Below are 23,066 nucleotides of genomic sequence, written 5' to 3' on the forward strand. Positions count from 1 at the left end.
CCGCCCGCCTGGCAACGTGCAGAGAAACTAATTTTCTCAACACCCCACGAGTCTCCCTAAGGAATTAGTGCTGATTTTGGCTGATAAACGCAGAAGTCCTCATTCCCTGACGGTGCCGACGTTCACTCAACCCAAGGGCCCTGGCGACAGACGGTGGTTAGACTGTGAGGCATGACTCACTGGGGGTGGTGATGGACCCGCTGGGGGGTCCCCCTCACCCTGGACCGGGGCGGGGCTGCACCTCACCTGATTCCCACTGTATCCCTCTGAACACTCATTTCCTCCCATTTCACAGGTGAGAAACTGAGGCTCAGGGCATAGAAGAACCTGCCTGAGGCTTCAAGGTGCACTGACAGGAGCCCAGCCTTCTGGGTCTGGGGTCCAGGCATCTGGGATCAGACCCCCGCTGGGAGGACTTGAGCGGGGGGGGGGGGGCAACCTCCACCCCCAGCCTGTTCCGTCGTGTGTGAAAAGGGGAATTGCATGGCGTGTTGCAGGGCACTCAGGGATCCACGCTGTCCTGGTGGCAGATGTCCAGGGGGCCTGGAACCCCACGAGCCTGTCAGGCTCTGGGAGGAGGGTGGCTTGGTTGGGGCAGCAGAGGGGCCGTGGGGTGTGGGGCGGGCGGGNGGCTGGGTACTCACATCCAGGTAGAGGTTGTGGCTCAGGAATCTGAGGAGGGCCATGCAGCTGTGCACAGCCCGCTGCCGCTCGTGTGCCTTCTCCGACCCCAGCCAGACGTACATGTGCTGCGGGCAGGGGCAGGGAGGGGGTGCTGTGGGCCAGCTCCGCCAGGGACCCCCTGTCAGCCCTGGGCACACCTCTTGGCTCAGGCCTGGCTCCCTTAACCAGGCCTCCGGGCTGCAGGGCTCCGCCCGGTCCCGGGCCCAGGCCACACCCACCTGGGCCGAGGCCACGCCCAATCCAGCCACGCCCCTCATCTCAGGCCCGCCTCCTCAGCAAGGCCCTGCCCACCCGCGACTAAGGCCTCACCCACCCAGGTCTTGCCCACCCTGTCCCTTTGCACAGCCTCTACTGCCCCCTCCGCTCCAGACAGCCCTGCCCGACAGGAGGGGTCATTTCCTGCTCACAGCCCTTTGAGGCTCCTGGTTTTTAACCGGTTTGGCGACATGCACCCCTTTTCAGATCAGTGCTTTTCTGTGCGCCCCATAACTGCACGGAGTCCCAAAGGAGTACAAACACATACTGAAACAGTTACACTGAACAGTTTTAAGCCAAATCTGAGCTCTTGCTGAAAGGATGGATGCTTATCAGTTAGTGATTCTGACGTCGGATGAAGGAAACTATTTGGAGATTCCGTGACCCAGCGATGTCCTATGGTCACATCTGTGACTCCCACTGGTGGGAAACTCAGCCACTCCTGGCCCTGCTGGGTTTGTCGCCAACATTCCCCGGGGAAGGACACGCTACTTTCCCCGGGGCGGGGGGCCAGGAGGGGGTGAGTGAAAAATGCAGCTATTTCCCCTAGCCCCGCCAGGCACACACCCGACTTCCATCTGTGCACTGAGCTTGGGGGCCCCTGCTTCAGCGGCTCCCCTCACCTCTGCAANTGGTGCTCACACGTGCTGCTCACCTCTACCTGGCCGGGCCCTCTGCCTGCGGGGCCCTTCCCTTCTCCACCCCATGACCTCCTCAGTCCTCATTCAGGTGAAGTCCACTGGCCCCGACTTCCGACCCTCCCAGCTGAACCAGTGTCCTCTGGTCCCTCCCCGGCCCCTGGACTGTCCCTGCCTGGTGACCAGTCTCCCTCCGGTCGAGGTGAGAGGGTGGAGATGTCTGGGCTGGTGAGAGCCCTCCTCACAGCTCGGTGAGGGGGCGGGGAGTGGGGAGCGAGGGCAGGTCCCAGCCGGCTTCCTCAGCAGCAACCCTTAAGTGTGCACTCAAGGCCTCCTTACCACCAGGCGCACCTGCAGTCCCACGCTCCAGTTCTCCCAAGCCACTGCGATCCCTGAAGATGGACCGCCCTCAAGCCTCCAAGTCCATGGACAACTTGCCATTGAGAGTTCAGGCCCTGCCTCCTCTGGGGCATCTTCCTTTGTCCATCCTCTGCCCCTGGCCCCGCCCCCTGCGCTCTGCCCGCTGCCCCTCACCGACAGCAGGAAGTGCAGCTCCTCGGCTGTGGGGTTCTGCATGATGAAGCTTTGCAGCATCTGGTCCAGGGCCTCCGAGGTCTTGTTGTAGAGGGTCTGTGCAGGGAGGTGGAGTGGGTCAGGCAGCCGCCAGGCCTCGGCTGCAATCGCGGGCCAAGGCCTGCTGCAGGGCCTCTCGATGGTGCCCCTTCCCGCACATTCCCGTGGCCAGGCTGCATGCCACGCGCATTCACACCGCGTCCAGGTAGGGTCCCGGCACAACCCCCCTTTGGCGACTGGGGAGATTGGGCAGGAGGCAGTCTGGGTCACACCTGCCCAAGGTCACGGATTTCTCCGTGGCCAAGGTAAGTTCATTTGCAGCAGGGCTGGCTTCTCAGGCCAGCAGCCTGCATGGGGCCTGGCGCCCAGAAGGATCTTCAGGTGCTCGGTTTACTGCTTTGTGGTCCCATCTTGAAGTCGCCCATCTTGAAGCCTTAAGCCGGGGCCCGCCCTTTCATTTTGCGTGAGTTGGGGCAAATTATGCAGCTTGTCCTCACTCCTGGGTCTCATGAGAGACCCCCCAGTCTTTGCTGCTTGGCTCACCAGGCAGCAGGCTCAGGGAGGGCGCCGGCCAGAGAAAGCGCCCACCCCGCTTCCCTGCCAGAGCACGTCAGAGCAGAGCCCTGGGCGCTGACTGTCTACTCCCTGGGTGCCCTGGGGAACTTGCTTCAGCTCTCTGAGCCCACCTTCGTCGCCTGAGAACTGGTTGTGAAGTCAGCCCCACCTGCTAGGGTGCTGATGGACACGGAACGGGAAGGAACAGGAGCCCCCAGCCTCCTGCCTGGGACCCTGCTAAGCTCCCTAGGTGAGCCAGCCATGACGTTGTCATCTGGTCATGGGGCACTTTGGACTCCTGCGGGGTTGGGGTGGGGGCAGGCCTTCTGCAGGGCTGCGGCTGTTGGGTTGTCCCGGGCCCGGGGGACCCCTTGCGCTCTCTCCACCCAAAGTGCTTATCTGTCCCAATCCAGCCTGGACCCAGCCAAGGGGCAGGGGTGGGGTTCGACCCCGACCCTCCCACCAGACACTTCCATTTCTCTGGGCAGCTTTCCTCACTCTGGACAAGTGAGTTAACATGAGTTAGAGTAGCTAACACTCTGGGAAGGTGAGCTAACATGCACAAAGGGCCTGGCACAAAGCAGGTGCTCAGTTAACACCAGCTCCCTGCCCTTTACAGTAAACACTTGGGCAGCAGATGCTGGTGGTGCCCCAGGGAGATGGGTTCATGTCCTCTGCAGAACCCAGGAGGGGGCAGGCATCTGGACCAGCGAAGGATGGGCCTGCTGGGGCCTAGGTGGGGCGTGACCAGTTATGTAGTGAGACAGCCCAGGGCTGCTCTCTGGGCAGGCAGGGAGAGAAGCCACCTATGCTCCTATTTGCAGAGCACCCTGTGCACCAGACTTGGGACACCAATGTCTCCTTTTATCTGGAGCATTAAGTACTAGCAGCTCTACAACTACTACCCCCATGTCATAGGTGGGCAAATGGAGGCTCAGAGCAGTTAAGAAACAGACCCAGGGTCCCTCAGCCCTATTTTATGGGAGGGGAGGTGGTTGGTGGTCAAAGGCCCTGCCATCTAGCCTGTACCCCCTCTCAAGGCACGAGCAGCAGGCCGAGCTGGGTACCTGCCCAAGGGGCCCCTCATTGCAGGACCCATGTGCCAGCCTCACACCTGTATGTTGGGCGGCTCCAGGAAGAGGCAGGTGTGTTTCTCCAGGACGTCCAGCATTGGCAGGGCCAACACACTGCGGAGGCAGACGGACAGAAGCCGTGATTTCCTCTCCAAGTCCCAGGGTGGCTTCAGCTTACTGTTTGGAGGTAGAAGGCAGTAAGGGAGGGGGTGGGGGGCTGGTGGTTGCAAAGGGGACCCTGGCCATACTAGATGAGATTAGACAAATCCTGAGCAGCAGCCCCTCACCCAGTTCTGTCCTTGACCAGAGACTCAAGTGTACGCTTCTGCCTCGCTGGCCTGCAGGGTCTCCTGGGCGGGTGAATCCCAGGAGGGTTTGTAAAGGACTAGCATGGCCTGACTGGGAGCATAAGCTTCACAAGCCTTGTACCCCGGGCTCCCCTTCACTGGACAGACTGTCTCATTCCTGCCCTGGTTACACCACTGGGACCTTCAGTGGCTCTGTTTGGGCAAATGATGCTAAACTTTCATTCTTTGAGGTGTGAATTAATCACAGTAGCTGCTGTTTATTGAGAGCCTCTTACAGGCCTGCACTGGGGTCTGACCCTGTGTGGGGCCAGGGAGCCTACCAGAGGCTGGAGATGATGTGAATGGTCTGCTGGCGAGTTGACGTGCACAGTGTGTCCTGGGGTTCCTTCTCCATCAAAACCTGCAGATCCCCAGGTGAAGGCTGAGTAACTCAGGCCTGGGCTTATCACACTTCTGACACCAAGTCTCATTCCTGCCTGAAGAGCCCAAGTCTGGCACTCCCATGGCTCACAGGATCATGCTCCAGCTTCCTACCCACCCACAGGGCCTTCTGTGGCCTGGCTGCCCCTAGAGATCTAGAGCACAGCCTTTAGAGTGAGACAAGTCATGTCTGGACCCTGACCACCACATACTGGCTGCACGAGCTTGAGCTGGACCCTGACCACCACATACTGGCTGCATGACCTTGAGCAAGCCTCCACACTTCTCCAAGCTTTGCTTCCTCACAAATAACAGAGTGTTGTTGCACACACGTTATGTGTGAAGCAAGGTGTGCAAAGCACAGTGTCTGAATCATAGCAGGAGCTCAGGGCTCAGTAAACTGTTATTTTATTATTACAGTTGTAATTGTCCAGCACTTGTGTGTTTCCTCTACTATCCTGGGGTTCCATGAGCCCCAAACCTCTAGTGGGTAGAGGTCTGAGCTGGGATGGTAGTAGCAGAATGGATGCTGCTGGCCTTTCTGGGCCTCAGCCACATCATCTGTGAAGTGGACGTAGCTGGCTGGCTCAGGATCACTGGAGAACCAATGGAAGTGGGGGGCATGAGCCCTAGGAGGGGCTGGCGCACACCCTAGAAATCCAACTTCTCTTCCCTTTCCAGCACCTGCCTCTTGTGCATGCTGCTGGCCTAAGGCAGGAATCTCCTCCCTCCCATGAGTCCCCTTCCTCTGCCTCAGGACCTTGACTCACCATCAGACACTCGAGAAGCTCTGAGATCTGGGGGAACTCGTAGCTGTGGGCCCCCTCATTGTGGCTGATGGCCCCCACCAGCATGAGGACACTGGTAAGGAAGCTCTGCTTCAAGGTCTCATCCTGGCATGGGGGCATGGGGACATGGGGTCAGGCCATGGAGCGGGGGATGGAGGGGCCACAGGAAGCGCAGGAGGGAGTGCCACCATTACACGTGGCTGCAGGGCGTTGCTGAGGGAGTGCGGCAGAGACCTGCAGCTAGGCCACAGATGTAGGGCTTTGGGCGGGGAGCCTGTGTGGTTTTGTTTAAAAATGTGGATATGTTGACAACATTTCAAGGTCAAGGGTAAGAAGCCGATGTCTGGCCTCACTCAATGTGTGGCAACCCAGAGCCCAATGATTGGGCTGTGCGATGGCCTCACTGGGCTGACTGGCACCTCATGCCCCCTGGCGTGGACGCCCTGGGTGCAGAATATAGAGTCAGCAGGGCCATCGTCCTGGGTAAGGTCTGAGGAATCACCGGGCCTTCCAGTGCGCCAGAGTGAGAGCCAAGGAGAATGTGGGGGCGGGGCCCCCATGGAAGCCCTCGAAGCTTTGGGTGGGATGACAGGCTGAGCAGGTGGGACAATGCGGAGGCCAGGCTGGCTTGTCCTGACTCCAGAGTGGGGTCAGAGTGGGAGGAGAGCCCAAGGGCCCTGGAGGCCCCGCCTTCCCTGACCCAGGTCCCGGGGCGGCCTGGGCTGTGTCAAGGCCGGGCCCTGGAGGGGTGGCCCGGGGAGCCGTACCCAGGAGCTGTAGTGGAAGTAGAAGACCATCCGAGACAAGATGCTGTCCACCCACGGGAGGATGTGCGCCCTGGCCCTGACCGCCATCTGACCGTAGGCGAGCAGGACGGTGCTGCTGGCCCACCTCCACTGCAGGTCCTCCGACCACTGACCCTGGTGGGGACAGACGGGGAGCGTCGGGGCCTGCCTGGCCCGGCCCTGGGGGAGCGGCGGCAGGAAGTCCTCTGCACCCAAGTGGGTCCTGCAGGCAAGGGCTCTGAGTGGTTGCGAGACTCAGTTTACCTCCACAGGAAAACAGGGAGAGTGGCACCATCCCTCTGGGGGCTTGGAATGGGTCTGTGGGGTCACCCGAGTATGTATGGGGCGCTTGGCTCTGCCAGAACTGGCCAGGGTCCCAGCCCCTCACCCGCCCTGCCTTGGGGCAGCCCCCTCTCCAGGAGCCTGGGGCCCATTTCACCGCTGGGCTGCTGGGGGCTGGCAGGCCATGCCTCAACCTAGGGAGATGGTAATGGGGCCCTGGACCTTCAGACCCGTGGGAGACCCAGAGAGTGGGGGGGGGCATCCGAGACACCCTCAGATGTCACCTGAGGACCACGTGGCCCCAGTGCCCGTCAGTGACTCTCGCCGCCCCCCCCCCAACCTCGGGCTGTCTGTTGTGAACTGTGACTCCTCCCCCCTCTGTCCTGAGCTCTCTCATGCAGCCCCGGGCCCTGATTCTGCCCACAGGAGTGACCAGGGGTGCAGTGAGGACAGGGTGGGCGTGCTGCCCACCTGTGTTTCACGCAGGGCATGTGTCAAAAGGCCATTAATAAACACAGCAGCCAGCACAGCTGCTGCAGAGAAGTCACTGGGGCACCTGCTGTGAGCCAGACATTTCAAAGCCATGGCTCATTTCCATCCCAGCAGCTGGGAAGGGGGGAATTGTTAATCAAGAGGAGAAACTGAGGCAGGGTCCCGCTGCAGGTGGGACTGGAGGCCAGGAGGCTTGGTCTGAAGGCTGTGGCCTGAAAGACCCCAGGAGACCCTCTCGGATGCCCGGAGCTTCACACGCCTGATGCCCAGCCCCTTGCCCAGGCCCCCAACCGCCCCAGACCAGAACCTTGAGGCAGAAGCTGTTGAGGCTCCACTTAATGGGGCTGCTCTGGCTGAACTGCTCTAGAACGCACCAGACGTGGTCCAAGTGGCGGGCTGCGGCCAGCCCGACGGTGAGCGCGATACCCTACAGGCGCAGGGGGCAAGGCCACGTGCTGTCACAGGACCACGCCTGGACTCGCACCTGGGGGTATGGAAATTGAGGCCCAGGAAAGGAGGGGACTGGTCGAAGGTCACAGGGACCCCCTCCCACTGCCATGCTCTTCAGGATCTGCAACTGTAGCTCAACGCTGTGAGGGCGTCTCTTACAGGGGCGGGTGGATGGTGTGGGAGGCTGGGGGGAGGGGTGACTCTCCAGAGGCCTGTTCCCTCCCCCTGTCCCCACTAGCTTGGAGCAGGCCTGGGCCAGGGGAGGGAATGAGGGTCCAGGAAATAGATGTGTGACAAAGGAGAGGACACAAGCTATGATAAGCCCGGAGTGTGACCAGGGTCAGGCCCAGAGTGTGACCAAGGTCAGGGCCCAGAGTGTGACCAGGGTCAGGGCCCAGAGTGTGACCAGGGTCAGGCCCAGAGTGTGACCAGGGTCAGGGCCCAGAGTGTGACCAGGGTCGGGGCCCAGTGTGTGACCAGGGTCGGGACCTGGAGTGTGACCAGGGTTAGGCTTCAGTGTGTGACCAGGGTCAGGGCCCAGAGTGTGACCAGGGTCGGGGCCCAGAGTGTGACCAGGGTCGGGGCCCAGTGTGTGACCAGGGTCAGGCCCAGAGTGTGACCAGGGTCGGGGCCCAGAGTGTGACCAGGGTCGGAGCCCAGTGTGTGACCAGGGTCGGGGCCTGGAGTGTGACCAGGGTTAGGCCTCAGTGTGTGGAAGGGATCAAGTTTCTCTGTATGGCCTGACCAGGGCTCAGGGCATGAGCAGGGATCAGGCTAAGCCTGAGGTCAGGGTCAGGCAGCTGTGGGCTAGGCTGTGGGCCGGGTCCTCACCTCCCTCTGCTTGGGCCATTCGTGGGACGTGTCCAGGAGGGCTTTCAGGTGCGCCCTGACGGCGGTGGCGTTGTCCTCGGCTTGAAGGATCAGCCCGTAGTAGATGAACAGAAAGATCTGTGGGGGGAGGTCCAGCCGCTTGTCCTGGGCCTGAGCCACCTCTGTCCACCCCGACAGCCTGCCGCCTCCCCTGACCAGGCTGCCCCCAGCCCCTGGGCTCCTGTAGCCGCCCTCACGCCCCGGCCTAGTGGTGGGGTTTCGAGGGTGCCGCTTCAAGTCCTGCTGCTCAGGCCCCTGGCTCTTTGTTTCTTTCGGGTCTCAGGGTCCTTCTAGGGCCCCGGGCCTTGCTTTAGGTCCATCTTATGGACAGAGCCCCTGGGGCTGCCTGGGGGGGCAGGGTGTGGCCCACCTTCTCGGGGGGCTGCTCCTGATGTGTCCGGTCGGGCTTGGTGAGCGCCAACAGCAGCTCCTTGAACCACATGTCCCTGTTCAGGAACTGGACGGACTTGATGGCCATCTGTGAGCAGATGGGGGAGGGCAGGGCTGGAGCCGTCCCTCCCTCCACCCTGCGGGCCGGGGCTGAGGTCTCCCCCAGGCCCCGGAGCCCGGAGTCCGGCATTCTCTTGCCTTTCTTCCTGAGTCTCCGGGGCCCGCCCTCTGAGTCCCTTCCTGGGAGGTGTTGGAGGAGAGGCTGAGACCAGGAGCCTGCCCCCGTCCCCACGCTGGGCAGGGGCTCAGACATCACAGATGCTCGGTGAGCCTCAGGTGAAGGCGGCCCGGCCAGAGTGTGGGCACCAGGCTGTCTCCTGGCACCTGGAACTGTGCCTGGCATGTGGTCGAGGCTCCAGTAATAACGTTTTGAAGGAATGAATGCGAGATCAGAGACACGAAGGAAAGTGTCTCTTCTAAATAGAAAGTCCTAGAAGTTTTGCCCTAACATACGAGGCTGCAAGATTTCTTTATTTCGCTGTTCCCGGATTCCACAACTCAAGTCCAAGATTTTGATCCCTAGGTCCTTTGGGGGTGGGGAGTACCCCTTCCAAATATGATCCCAGGCCCCCAAGTCTTTATAGAAGAAATGATTGATGGATGTGAAGGTAAAGATTTTCAGAGGTTTGTTTGGCAAAACCACCATATATTAGGTTGAAAGATGCAGTATTTGTGTTTGCTTGTTTTATTTTTTTTTTGTTTTTGGTTTTCCTACAATCTATTGCTGAGGGTTAATACTGATGATAATGACCACTTCATAAACTAATAAGAAACAGCGACAGTCCACTTAGAGATAGTGGAAGCACACACACGTGACAGAGCGGCTGTCAACTCAACCTTGCTAATATCTGAGGAATGGAAATTAAGATGATATATCATTCTGGCCAAGATTGGCAAAAAATAAAATTGCCGGGTGTCAGCAAGAAGTGTCCTTTGGGGGGAAGATGATGGTGTTATGCCCGAATCGCGAGTCCCCAAAGACCTCCAAGGAGCCGGCACCAATGCAAGAACAAAAGGGTCTTTATTACAAGCTCGAGCAGGGGCTCACCCGTCTCCCGGCGCAGCGGCAGCCAAGTGAAGCCCCGAACAGTGGGGAGCAGGGTTTTTATGGGGGAAGGGCAGGGGTGTTACCGTGCACACGTTGTACGTTTTGCATCATTACATAAGCACCAATCAGAATTGTACAATGGCCATAGTAACAGCATAGTAACAGTTTTGACCATTCAGTATCTGCGAGGCGTCCGTTACATTTGGCGGGACCCAATCATGACCTTTGAGAGTCTTTTAAAATGACCATTTATGAGGTGGGCTCAGAGAATCTACCAGGGGCTTCTGCAGGCGGTGATTGATTGGCAAGTGTGTACAAAGTAACTACCTGCAGCTCCCAGCCCTGACTCGTCTCCAAGACCACAGGAACGTGACACATTTCTTTTGATGGGTAGATGGGAGGGCGGTCGGAGGGCGGCTTCAGCTGAGGCTTCTCCTGGGACTGGACTCCGTGCAGCCTGAGGTTGTTTCTAATGGGGGACTTCATTTCAGGCTCCTCAATGGGTCTCTTATTTTTTTTGGTGAAGCTTTTGGCAGGCATCGGTTAAAGTTTAAAACATGCGTACGTTTCCCCAGGGGATTCCATTTCTAGGAGGGTCACTGACGGGTGCCTTGGTTGGAGCGCGGGGGTATCCATTCTGCAGCCTCGCTGGACGCGAGCCGGCTGCGAGCGCCCCCTGCAGGTGGGACCTTTAGCGCCCTCTCTGGCGATGCTGGGTAGGGCTGGGTAGGGCGGGGCGGGGCGGGGCTCGGTGGGGCGGGGCCTGAAAGNTGGCCTGCTTGCAGGACGCTGGGGCGCAGCAGGGCCAGCTGGCTCCCCACCCGCCTCGCCCCCAGGACGGGCGTCCCCTGAAGGCCGTGGGACCCCGGCCACCCGGAGGCCCTGGGCTCTCAGCTGTCGTCCTGCTCCGTCCCGCGCAGCGCGTACCAGCGGTTCACAGTCAAAACCCCAGAAAATTAAACTTTTTCATGGCTCTGCCGCAAAGTCATTTGGCGGTAAAAGCTGACCCAAACTGATGTGACACTGGTGACACTGTTTATGGCCATCAGTGTGAATTTTGTACGTTTCTGTAGCAGGGATATTAATATATATGATTCCACATCTTCCCCAGACCCTGCTAAGGGTGCTAATAGAATATATAGGGTGGGGGCCACATTACTTTAAAAAAAATGAAATCTCTGATTTGGGGAACAAATCTGTTTCCAAAGTTACAAATTTGCCAGGCTTTAAAGATTAAAAACAATTTTTTAATGTCTATTTATTTTTGAGAGAGAGAGAAAGAGACAGAGCGTGAGTGGGGGAGGGGCAGAGAGAGAGAGAGAGAGAGACAGAGAATCTGAATCAGCTCCAGGCTCCGAGCTGTCAGCACAGAGCCGGACACGGGGCTTGAACCCACGAACCGTGAGATCATGACCTGAGCCGAAGTCGGACGGATGCTCAACCGACTGAGCCGCCCAGGCGCCCCTAGTTTTAAAGATGTTTTTTCAAATAATGCTTATTTATTTTTGAGGAAAAGAGAAAGAGACCAGGGGAGGGGCAGAGAGTGAGAAGGGGACAGAGGATCCCAAGCGGGCTCTGCGCTGACAGCAGAGAGCCCAATGTGGGGCTTGAGATCGTGACCTGAGTCGAAGTCAGATGCCCAACTGACTGAGCCACCCGGGCGCTCCACGTTTTAAAGATTTTTTTAAATTAAAGTTTAATTCACACACAATGTTATATAAGTTTCGGGTGTGCAGCGTAGAGATTCAACACTTCCTTACACGGTGGCGCTCACCACAGTGTGGTCACCCCGTCACCATGTAACGCTGTTACAATGTTATTGACTATATTCCCTCTGCTGTACTTTTCATCCCCGTGACTTACTCATTTTATAACTGGAGGTTTGCCCCTCTTCCTCCCCTTCCTCCCTCAGCTATGTCGCCCGCCCCCACCCCTACCTCCTCTGGCAATGAGCAGACCTCTTGGAACTTCTCTGTATTTAGGAGTTTGGTTTTGTTGTTGTTGTTCTTTTGTTCATTTGTTTTGTTTTTTAGGTTCCACATAGGAGTGAGATCATACAGTATTTGTCTTTGTCCATCTGCCTTATTTCCCTCGGCACAGTACTCTTAGGTCCGTCCATGTTGTTGTAAATGGCAAGATCTCATTCTTTTTCAGGGCCGAGTACTATTCCACTGTAGAGGCCACTTCTTTACCCATTCATCTGCGGGTGCACACTTGGGCTGCTTTTGTATCTTGCCCGTTGTAAATAATGCCGCAGTGAACATAGGGGTGCACGTGTCTTTTCAAATTAGTGTTTTATTTTTCCTTTGGATAAATACCCAGTAGTGGGATTACTGGATCATACGGTAGTTCTATTCTTATTTTTTTGAGGACCCTCCACACTGCTTTCCGCAGCGGCCGCACCGCCTTCCGCTCCCCCCCCCCCCAGTGTGTGAGGAGCCCCTCTTCTCTGCGTCCTTGCCAGCATCTGTTGTTTCTTGTCTTTTTGACTTTAGCCATTCTGACAGGTGTGAGGCGGTATCTCCTTGTGGTTTTGATTCATATTTCCCTGACGATGAGTGATATTGAGCATCTTTTTGTGTGTCTCTTGGCCATCAAGATGTCTGGGCTCTAAGTGTTTTTACTGAGGTATGTTTAACGCACAGTGAAGGGCATACATCTTTCCTGGGAGGCGCAATGAAGTCTGACAGATGTGCAGACCCGTGCAACTCTCAGCCCACCACGAGCGAGAAGATATTCCGACACCCCAGAAAGCGCTCTCACGGTCCTTCCTAGTGAATCTCCATCACTACAAAACTGCTGTGATTTATATCCCCGTGGATTGTTTTGGCCTCTTCTAGAGTATAAACAGGATGGGAATCCTGCAGCGTGTACCTTGTGCTGACGTGTGGCCGGTGTTCTCAGCGTGTCTGCCGCATCTGTCGGAGACAGCGCATCCTCTCCGCGGTGTTTCTAGCACTCTGTTTCTCCTCTGTGGTGTCTTTAACTCACTCTTCATTCTACAGCTTCTTCAGGGGGACACTTACCTACGGACTTCACGTCCCGGCTGGGGTACTGCTCTGCCTGGTGCAGGCTGTCTCCAGTCCGGGCTTTTTGGGGTGAAGCGTCTGGAGGGTTGTGGGTGGGTCCACGCGGGCCCTGAGCTCTGCCCTCTGCGGTGAGACCCAGTCTCACTGATGTCCTGGCTACACTTCCCTTTCGTCTGAAAGCCCAGTCTGGTCCCCGATCTCATTTTTGGGGTCTGTGGTTCAGTCTTTTCTCTCGTTCCCCCTGTTCCAGGTTGGGAATTGCCGGGGGTCTCCATGGCGGCTGCTGTGTTAAGGTGCACGTGCTTGTGTGTCTCGTTGTTGTTGTTTTTAAAATTTTTTTGAATGTTTATTTTGAGCGAGACAGACAGCATGAGCAGGGCAAGGACAGAGAGAGAGGGAGACACAGAATCCGAAGCAGGTTCCAGGCTCTGAGCTGTCAGCACAGAGCCTCACACAAGGCTCGAACTCACAGACCGTGAGATCATGACCTGAGCTGGAAGTTGTATGCTTCACCGACTGAGCCTCCCTCCTCCCCCCCGACCCTGCTCCCTGTTGTGTGTTTCGCTTTGTAGATAAAGGCTATTGTTAACCGGGACCTCGGGACCCAGAGCGCTACAAAAAATTGCCACAGTGTTAGCACAGGTCGGTCACAGAACGGGTTAGGCTGACTCTAGGTCACCTTGCCAACCTCAAGAAAATTTCCACACAGTGAGGTGCGCTGTGAAACTTGCGCAGTCCCCAACTTAGCAGCTCATCCCTCTTAGGTATTAGCTTGGCTCTGAGAAACCCCAAAGGCTTAGCTAAAAAAGAAAAAAGGAAAGAAGGAAAGAGCCCTGAGGAGTCAAGTGCACCACCTTCTGCCACACCTGCTTGTTTCATGTCTAAGAACTACGGTCCCAGAGCTATAAGTATCTCCCAAAATGGCAAGATTTTAGTAAGACCAACCTAAAATTCCAATGGCCATTATGGAGAATGTTCACATTAGACAGGATCACTTATTTCAGAACTCGACTTGGAAACAAGGTTGCCCAAGATTAACGGACAGAACGGAATACTTGGTTTGATTATGATGCAGAAGCTTCCGAGAGGCTTGAGATTCCAGAAAGCTTCGTTTGAAGGCTCGCTACAGAGAGCTAATGAGAACTGAAAGACACAGGTAGGTGCCTAAAACAAAAGGGCTCAGGTGACCCCTTCTGCTGGCTCCTTCCTCCTTGACCCGAGTCCTGATGCTTTGCTGACTCTGCAGACACAGCTACCTTTTAAAATAAGACTATTGGGGCGCCTGGGTGGCTTTGTCGGTTAAGTGTCCGACTTTCGCTTGGGTCATGATCTCGCGGTTCGTGGGTTCGAGCCCCGTGTCGGGCTCTGTGCTGGCTGCCGGCTCAGAGCCTGGAGACTGTTTCAATCTGTGACTCCCTCTCTCTCTGACCCTCCCCTGCTCATGCTGTCTCTCTCTCTCCTAGAAATAAATAAAAAAAAATAAAATAAAATAAAATAAGACTATTGAGGAGCGCCTGGGTGGCTCAGCCGGCTAAGGGTCCGACTTCGGCTCGGGTCATGATCTCACAGCTCGTGGGTTCGAGTCCTGTGTCGGGCTCTGTGCTGACAGCTCAGAGCCTGGAGCCTGTCTTTGGATTCTGTCTCCCTCTCTCTCTGTCCCTCCCCTGCTCATGCTGCCTCTATCTCTCTCTCAAAAATAAAACATTAAAAAATTTTTTAAATAAGACCGTTGATGGTCTGGGAGCCCTCCTCCAAGTCACTCCTTGGTCAGAGGCCAAACTAAGGGCAGTAGCTAAAGAAATTCCTAAGCCCAGGAAGGGTCCCCAAAAATTTTTGGAAGAATTTAGAGTCATTACCAGGGGCTGTGACCCAGGCCACCAGATCCATGTCAGCCTGTGCCCTTGCTGGGGGGGCCCGGAGGGGGCAGGGGGCAGAAGTGAAAGCAAGGCAGGACGGTGTCGCCCGAGGATGTTGTTTCAGAGCCTTAGTCTTCCACACGGTCCCCGCATGGGCCACAGAAGCAGCACTGACCGTCCCGTTCCTGGAGCCCCCGCCTCCCTCCAGGCCACACTCACTGGTCTGTTACTCAGACTCGCAAACGAAGACAATCTGTGCAGACTGTAAAGCCCGTCTGGAAGGCTCTTCCTACGCATCCCGGGTCCCAGACAACAGCCCAGGGCCCCCAGCGTGTTTTAGCTGCCCCACTTGTAGGCGGATTATCTCCTGAGATGAGTGCATTGATGAAAAGGCAGAAAATCGGATGCGAGGCCCCCTGCCTGCCTGAACTGAGACCAGAGCTGAGCACTTTCCAAGGACCTGGGAGCAAGACCGTAAACAGAGATGTGCCAAGGTGTTTGCCCGAGGGCGGCAGCGGCCCCAAGGTCAGGGACCCAAGGAGCACTGGGCTTCCCCGGCCCCCCGAGGCGTTGCTCCGGGGACTGACGTCTCCACTGTCCCCACAGGCGCCACGGGACTCGCCCACACAACCACGCGGTCCGTGCTGCCCCTGAGACAGGTGCCCCCGGGGGGGGCTGACCGGGCTCCCGGGGTTCCCTGACCTCAGCACCCCCTCCAGCGGCCGAGGGAGGCTGAATTAAATGAGTGGGAAGGTTTGCCAAATTCGGGGAGGTACCAGCGCTCCAGTCTTGCCTTCAAGCCCGTCCCCCAGGACAGCGAGTCCCTGGAGGAAGGTTTCCATAGCGAGGGCCTCCGGTCCCGCTCAGAGGGAGCTTCTGGCTCTGCCGGGGGCCTGTCCCCGAAGACGCTCTTGTTTGTTGTGTGACACGGCCCCTGTCAACCTGTCCCCGGAGCCCTCCTTTCTAAATTCAGAGGGCTAATGGGTTTTGCCTCCACGGGAGACCTCGCCTTAGAATTTCCTGACCAACCCGAACCTTTCATGTTCTTTACAATCTGTCCTTGACATGGAAGAGGAGGAATTTCAACAAAAGTCCCTTAATTTAACTGCGGTGCGTGCAAGTCCGTGGGCCCCTCTCATGCCGACACTGGGAGAATGAAGAAGACAGAGCCTGGCAAGATTCAAACAGACAAAACTACGCTTCTTCCCAAATTGCCTCAATCCCCGTGAAACGCGAGGCCGCGCAAGGACTCTCGCCGACGGCAGGGGGGACCCGGCCGCCCAGGGGCCCGTCGTCCCCGACCCAGCCCTGGGACAGGGCATCTTGCCCGCCCGCCCAGACACCTANCAGCACCATTCAAACCTTTTCCCTGGTTTGTGCCAGAAAGAGACGACCGAGCCCTGCTATTCTCTTGCCTTCCGAAATTGCCGTCACGAGCACTGAGTCTCACACTAAAATCCGAGCCTCGGCAACGCCTGGCTGCCCTTCGTGCGAAAGCAGCGGCGGCAGAGTCTGTAAGGGTCGTGGCCCGAGTGGATGGAGTCCATTCTGCTCCTGCCAGAAATGACCCCTTGCCACCAGAATTTTGTCATTCTGAACTGTGGCAACAGTCCGCTCCTGACCCGAGAAATCACGACAGGCGAACAATAGTTTGCAAATTCAACAGTCGGGGCCGGGGAGCCCAGGACGGCCACCTGGCTCTTCCTGGCTGCCTGGAAAACCCCATTTTTGGGATTTTTACATTCCCTCCCCCACCGTGGTCCATTTAAGGACTCACATTGTGAGAAGACATTGGTGGTGGGAGGGAACTTCTAGAAAACTGCAGAAAGAGTCTACCATCCAGATGTGACCTATCAGGTCCAAGATCCCAGGGCGCCTCCTAACCCCTCCCTCTGGACTGAGGCTGGACTGCATCCACCGTCACTTAGCACAGGTTGTCGATGAGTCCTTGTTATTGGCTGTGCGTTTCCGGGACGGGTTGAAGGCTTTCCCTGCCTCAAGGCCGATGCCCTCACAGTGGCAAAGAAACTGTTGGAAACTGTGTTTCCCACTTGGGGAGTGTACCTTCCACCGTCTCCAGGGACACAGGCACCCACTTCACTGGGTCACTTGATGACAATCCGGCCATCTTGAAACTATCCTGCTTATGATGATCACAGCCGAGACCCTGGTGTGCTGTTCTCTCAAAGGCCTTGAATGTGTGTTCACAGCCACTGCTCACCAAGCCACCAACCTCCCCAGGACTGCAACACCAGACGCGAAACAAGGACAGCCACAAACTCCAAGACTGTGAGCCCGAAATCATGGCCCGTCACCATCACGGAGGCTTCACAAGAATGCCATGACCTGTGAGTGTCACACAGGATGGACAGAAGCAGCGAGGGCCTCAGACAGGTGGCGGGTGTGGTGTGACGGCCTGGGATTCTGACCACATCTCTCATTAAGCTGTGAGTCTGATCAGAAGGGGCCACTGTTAAAAAAGAGACAAGGGGCTGCAAGTGGAGTCCCTTGTGCTAAGCCCACGTCACCAAATCAAGGCTCAGTAGCTAACCTGGCTGCAGTTTCTGCCCCCCACACCCAGTCTTCACTGGTCAATCTGGGGTCTCCCAGTCAGCGGTGGCGAGGTAAGCTGCCTGATAGGTGCGCCCCTGCCCCCCCCAGGCCCCAGGAAAGGTGACGTGACCTCCTCTTTCCTTTTCTTTGCTGGACGGGATGCTGATGGATTCATGACTCATTGAGTAAAGCCAACTAGATCTCTACAGTTACTAAAAAAATATATATTTTTTTAAATAACGGTAAGTCTTGAAATTAGGTAGTGTGATTCTTACAACTTTCTCCATTTTTCAAGATTGTTTTGGCTATTCCAGGTCCTTTGAATTTTCCATATAAAATTTTAATTTATAGATTACATTCAATTCTACAGTCCAGTCTGTAGTTTGATTGGCATTGCACTGAATCTATCAATCGATTTTCAGAGAATTGACATCTTAACAATATTGAATCTTCTTACCTGTGAACTTCACACACATGTGTAGGTTTTATTTAATTTCTTTCCACAACATTTTGGGAAGACCTTGCACACATTTTGCTAAAATTTTCTTTGAGTCTTTTATGTTTTTAATGTTGTCATGTCATTTCTTTAAACTTTATTTTCCAGTTGTTTGTTGCTAGTACCTAAACTTTCCATAGATTTTTGTGTATTGATCTTGCATTCTGAGATCTTGCTACTTTCTACTAGTAATTAATAGTCTAGTATGTCTTAAGCTTCCATAAGGTTTTCTGTACATGCAATCACATTGCCTGCAAAGGATAGTTTTACTTTTTCCACTGCAACCTGTGTGTCTTTTCCCGTCTTTTCTGACCTCCTAGTGATGGCTAGAGACTTCAGAAAAATGTTGACCGGAAGTGCAGGTAGTGGGAACTTTGCCCTATTTCTGATGTCAGTGGGAAAGTGCCCAGTGGCCATCAGTATGTATAGGTCATAGATTGTCCATGGATGTCAGTTTCCTCCTCCTCCTCCTCCGTTGGGGGCCATCATCACTGTGATACTGTGACTTGTAATAAGATATGTATCTGCTCTTCATCCCGTTTCTGGAAGAGCCCCTGAAACCCTTGGGGTTTCTTCAGTGATAGGAAAGCTACAGAAAGGTGTCTTTCATTTTCACACAAGCCTCTTGCGCCACGCCCGAGTTTATGCTGATGTGGTGGCTTCTGGAGAGCCCCTGGATAACCACAAAAGGGGGGCTGGTGGCCATGGGGGCCAACCTGGATTAGAGGGTGAACTTTCAGTCCCCCCCCTCCCCCAGGGAGGAGAGAGGGGCTGCAGATGGATTCCATTACCAATGGCTTCCTCAGTTGTGCCTAATATTGAAGGCTCCAAGAGCTTCTGGCTTAGTGCCCGAGTGGGGAGAGTGGCACGTCCAGGGAGAGCATGGAAGCTTCGCACCCCTTCCCCACCTTGCCTTCTACATCTCTTCCATCAGGCTGCTCCCCAATTATATGCTTTCTTAATAAACCGGTGATCTAGTGAGTAAAATGTTTTCCTGATTTCCATGAGCCACTCTAGCAAGTTAACTGAACCCGGGAAGGGGGTCGTGGGGACCTCCGGTCTATAGCTGGTGGGTCAGAAGCACGGGTGACAAGCTGGGCTTGCATTTGGCATCTGAAGTGAAGGAAATCGAGTGGGACAGAGCCCTCAGCCTGGCGTGGGGGGTGGGGGGGTGGCTCCTGCTGCCTCTCGATAATGTCAGAGTTGAGTTGAATTGCAGGACACCCATCCGTCGTCCACTTAGAACGGGAGAACCACTTGGTGTTGTTGGGAAACGTATATCGAATCCCAGGTAGATGTTACCTTTTGTCAAATGCTTTTGCTTCATGGAGATGACCCTGATTTCCACACTTTATTCTGTTGGTTGTTGAATTGTACTTACTGCTGCACAAACGTGAAACTGGCCTCATGTTCCTGGGACAAACCCGCTTCATCACGGTGTGTTATCTTTCTTGTATGTTCCTGAATTCATTTTGTGGATATTTTATCAAAGTGTTTTGACTTTATCTTCATGAAAGGTACTGGTCTACAGCTTTCCTGTAACGTCTGTGACTGGCTTTGATGCCAGGTTTGTGTTGGCCTCTGCAAACGATTGGGATGTGTTCCTTCTGCCCCTATTTTCCCCTATACAAAAACATTTGCATAGAATTGAAAGTACTTATTCCTTAACTACGCGATGAAATAAGCCAGTGAAGTATCTGGGAGCGGAGTTTTCTGTGTGAGAAGGTTTATAATTATGATTCCAATTTCTGAATATAAGACTACTCAGATTTTCTGTTGTTTGTTCTTGTGCTAGTTTGGTAGCTTGTGTTTTTCAGGGAATTTGTCGATTCAATCTAAATTGCTTAATTTATTGGGATCATATTTTGTGATTACTGGTCCATGTCTAGAGAATGTATGATATTTCTTCTGTTCTGAGAGTGGTATTTTGTGTTTTTTATTTATTTATTTTTTTTTTTGGTCAAAGAGCTCGTCATTTTATCAATTGCTTACTTTTGAGTTTATTTGGTTTATTGAGTTTATTGTTTGTTCCTTTAAATTTTTTCTTTGATTTGTACTCTAGATTTTATTATTTCTTTCCTTCTCCTTACTTTGGATTTCATTTGTACTTATTTTGATAGCTTTTTATTTTTAATTTTAATTAATTAATTTTTTATTTTTAATTTTAATTAATTAATTAATTTTTTAAAGTTTATTTATTTTGAGAGAGAAAGAGAAAGAGAGAGAGAGAGTGCACACAGCTGGAGAGGGGCTGAGAGAGAGGGTGAGAGAGAATCTCAACAGGCTCCGTGCTGTCAGCACAGAGCCCTACAGTGGGCTTGATCTCACGAACAGTGAGATCATGACATGAGCCGAAATCAAGAGTTGGACGCTTAACCTATTGAGCCACCCAGGTGCCCCATTAGCTTTTTAGCGAATAGATTTTATACCTTTCTTTTCTAATTTAGGCACTAACAACATAAACCTCCTTCTGAGGTTGCTTTCTGTTGAGCCCCACAAATGTTCATATGCTGTGTTTTCATGATTGTTCTGTTCAAAATCTTTCCTAGTCTCTCTCGTGACTTCTTCTCTGACCCATGGCTTATTTAGAAATGTATCGTCTCATTTCCAAATTTTTGGAATTTTTCCAGATACATTTTTGCCATTGATCTCTCATTTACATTCTGGTCAGAGAATGTTCTCTGTTTGATTTCAGTCTTTTTAAAGTTATTGAAACTTGATATATGGTGAACGATCTATCTTGGTGAACGTTCTATTTACGTTTGAAAGAAATGTCAATTAGATCAATTTGGTTAATTATGTTGCTCAAGACTTCTCTCTCCTTAGTGATTTCCTGTCGTATTTCTCTATTAATTACTAGTATTGCTGCTGCCGCTGCTGGTATTATTTCTGCGAGATGCCGTCTGTGACAACTGTCCCGCTGCTACTGTCATCACTAACCGAACACATTAACTACGTTGAACAAGGGCCACCCGCGTGTCGGGCACTGTGATGGCGCTCCGTGTGGGTTACAGCCTGTAGTCCTCACAGCAAACCTTTGAGCCAGGTACTTTTATCCCCAGTGGACAGACGAGGGGATTAAGGGACAGAGAGGCAAAGTAGGCCGCCCAGGTCACACACATGTGGTTGGTTGAGTCTAGACTTGAACCCAGGGCCCCACGTCCCTTCTCCAGCCCCAGGAGCCCCTCATGTTGGAGGGGCGGTGTTCAGAGGGGCCCGCATTACACCGCTCCCCGGCTGGGGCGCCTCTGTCCACTCCAGCCTGCTTCCTCCCGCCCTTGTCTGAGATCTGGTCTCTGTGCCCTCTCGGGGGCCCATGAACCCAGCACCCAGAATGGGGAGGAAGGGCCCTGTCTGGTTGGACACCTGCTCTGCACGAGGCATCTAAAGACGGAAGTTGACCTCCCAGCTCCCCCAGCGGCCAGCCCCATGAATCACTTCCCTCTAAGCTGGTTTGCGCATCTGTGACAGAGGGGCTTCTCCATCCCCTTCCCCGGGGAGGCAGCTGACCCGCTCCCCCGTTGCCCTCATCATCCCCCAGAAGGCCCCAGCGGCCGGGCTCCCCCCTACCTTGGCCAGCTGCTCTTCCCAGCATGCCTTCTCTCCCTTGTGGAAGATGGAGTCTGCGGGAGAGAAGGGCCACGTCACTGGAGGCCACGTCTGAAGTCCTCACTGGGGCTGGAACTTGGGCTCCTTCGCCCCTATTCTTCAAACACTGGACTGAGGCCGAGTGACACTGCCCTGCCTCTGCTGGTCCTGGCTTCGTGCAGGGCGGGGGACTGGGCTTGGACCCAGGGTCTGGAGAGCTGGGCTGGACTTGCCGCCCTGCTGCCCTGGCCATGTGACCTCAGGTTGGCCATGTTGCCTCTTGGGGCCCCCGGCTCACCGATGGTGAATGGAGGGGTCCCTCCGGGCATGGCCATTTAGAATGTGCTAGAATCCCCTTGAGGGTGGGAAAACAAAGCCTGGAGAGGGGTGCATTGTGGGGATGGAAAGCTTTTACAGAACTTTGGAAACTCAGCCTCGGAGGGACGGCTGCTTTGGGGGTGGCCTGGGGGTCTCAGAGCAGCTGTGTGCTCTGCTCACACTTGTGAGTGGACAAGCGTGCCTGAATGAAGGCAGGCGTTTGCCTCCCTCAGGGGCTGCGAGTTCTTGAGGGCGGGGGGCCGGGCACCGGGCAGGGGTCCAGACCCCTCCTTCTAGGTCCTCCCCCAGGCCCTCACAGGCCCCACTGCTCGAGGCAGCCCTTCCCACAACTCAGAGCCAATGGCTGCTGTTGACGCCCTGGGACCTGGACATCACAGGCCTGTGACACGCTGTTGGGGGGCTCCGGGCCCCCACGCTGCCTCTGTGGGCTTGCTTCCTCGTCTGCTAGTGAGCAGGGCGCCCGCCTGCCTCGGTGACGGAGGACCAGGACCCTGTGGCAGTGCTGGCCTCACGCCCACCCTGGGCCACCTCCCGGAGCCTCCTCGCCCCGCCCTGCCTCTGTCCAGGCCATTGTAGAAACGCTAACGGCGGGAACGTGGGCCAGGGGGGACCAGGCAGCTGGCTGGCTGTGGGTCCTGATGCAGCGGGGCTGGCATGGGGAGGGGGCTGCGGGGCGCGGGGGCCACGGCCCGTTCCTCTGGCACAGACATGCTCTGCTGTTGTGCAGCCGACGCCCGGCCCTGTGTGCATCCCGCAGACCAACAGTCTTGCCGAACCCCCGTCTGGATCTTTCTCTGTGACGTGCCCCACCGCCACCCCTGGGGACCTGGGGGCAGAAGGTGGCCAAGGCGCGGCAGGGGGTGCCTCGGGCCCCTAGAGCAGGACATACCGTTGGAGGTCATGATGCCCATCACGTAGAGCAGGCTGCGGTGCGGGAAGACGCCCGTCAGGACCTCGGTCTCCAGGTGCTGGGCCACCGCCCGCCATGAGTGCCGACAGACGGCCAGCAGCACGTCGCTGGCCGCGTCCTGGTACGCCTCTTCCAGCTCCTGGGGGCAGGGGGCCAAGGAGGCGGAGTGGGCCCCTGGACAAAGCTTTGGCTTTTCATACCCGTGTCTGGCATGGTAGGCGGGGCTGCTGAGGTCAACCCCGATTCTGGATAGAAAACAGGCCGAGGTAGCCCTGTACACACCCCGGCCTCTGTCCCAGGGCTGGGACCCTCGCACCCCGGGGCCTGGGATAGTTCCAGAAGCCGGCCGTGCTGCCTGCCTCTGAGCCTGGAGCACCGTTACTGCCCACCTTGTCCATCCAGATCTAGTCCAGTTTTAGAGCTCGCCCCGAGGCCCTGTGTCCTGCGGGCTCCCGGCACCGGTCACCCCTGGACAGTGTCACAGCCTTTGATTCTCCATCAGGTCGAATTCAGAGCTACCGTCTCTGCGTCTCAGGCCTGAGGGCGTGGGGTCAGCTGCTCGGGGCAGAGGCCCAGCTGGGGGTCTAGTGGAGGGGTGGCCGGGCATGGGGGGGGGGGGGGCAC

General features: G+C 55.6%; 1 protein-coding gene across 1 annotated transcript in view; it reads right to left on the reverse strand.

The window, feature by feature from the left end:
- Window positions 1-23,066, reverse strand: part of LOC144219900 (maestro heat-like repeat family member 5) — a gene marked incomplete at its 5' end in the record, with an annotated part of 67,602 nt that overhangs the window by 28,132 nt on the left and 16,404 nt on the right. The window contains 11 exons of the mRNA XM_077750017.1: window positions 645-749; window positions 2,112-2,207; window positions 3,820-3,955; window positions 4,407-4,486; window positions 5,277-5,399; window positions 6,062-6,214; window positions 7,161-7,280; window positions 8,135-8,251; window positions 8,544-8,651; window positions 21,176-21,228; window positions 22,422-22,581. Coding sequence (XP_077606143.1) covers window positions 645-749; window positions 2,112-2,207; window positions 3,820-3,955; window positions 4,407-4,486; window positions 5,277-5,399; window positions 6,062-6,214; window positions 7,161-7,280; window positions 8,135-8,251; window positions 8,544-8,651; window positions 21,176-21,228; window positions 22,422-22,581 — 1,251 coding nt within the window. The remainder of the gene's footprint in view (window positions 1-644; window positions 750-2,111; window positions 2,208-3,819; window positions 3,956-4,406; window positions 4,487-5,276; window positions 5,400-6,061; window positions 6,215-7,160; window positions 7,281-8,134; window positions 8,252-8,543; window positions 8,652-21,175; window positions 21,229-22,421; window positions 22,582-23,066) is intronic.

Source organism: Crocuta crocuta, unplaced genomic scaffold (assembly GCF_008692635.1).
Source record: "Crocuta crocuta isolate KB4526 unplaced genomic scaffold, BGI_CrCroc_1.0 scaffold119, whole genome shotgun sequence".
Classification (NCBI taxonomy): Eukaryota; Metazoa; Chordata; class Mammalia; order Carnivora; family Hyaenidae; genus Crocuta; species Crocuta crocuta.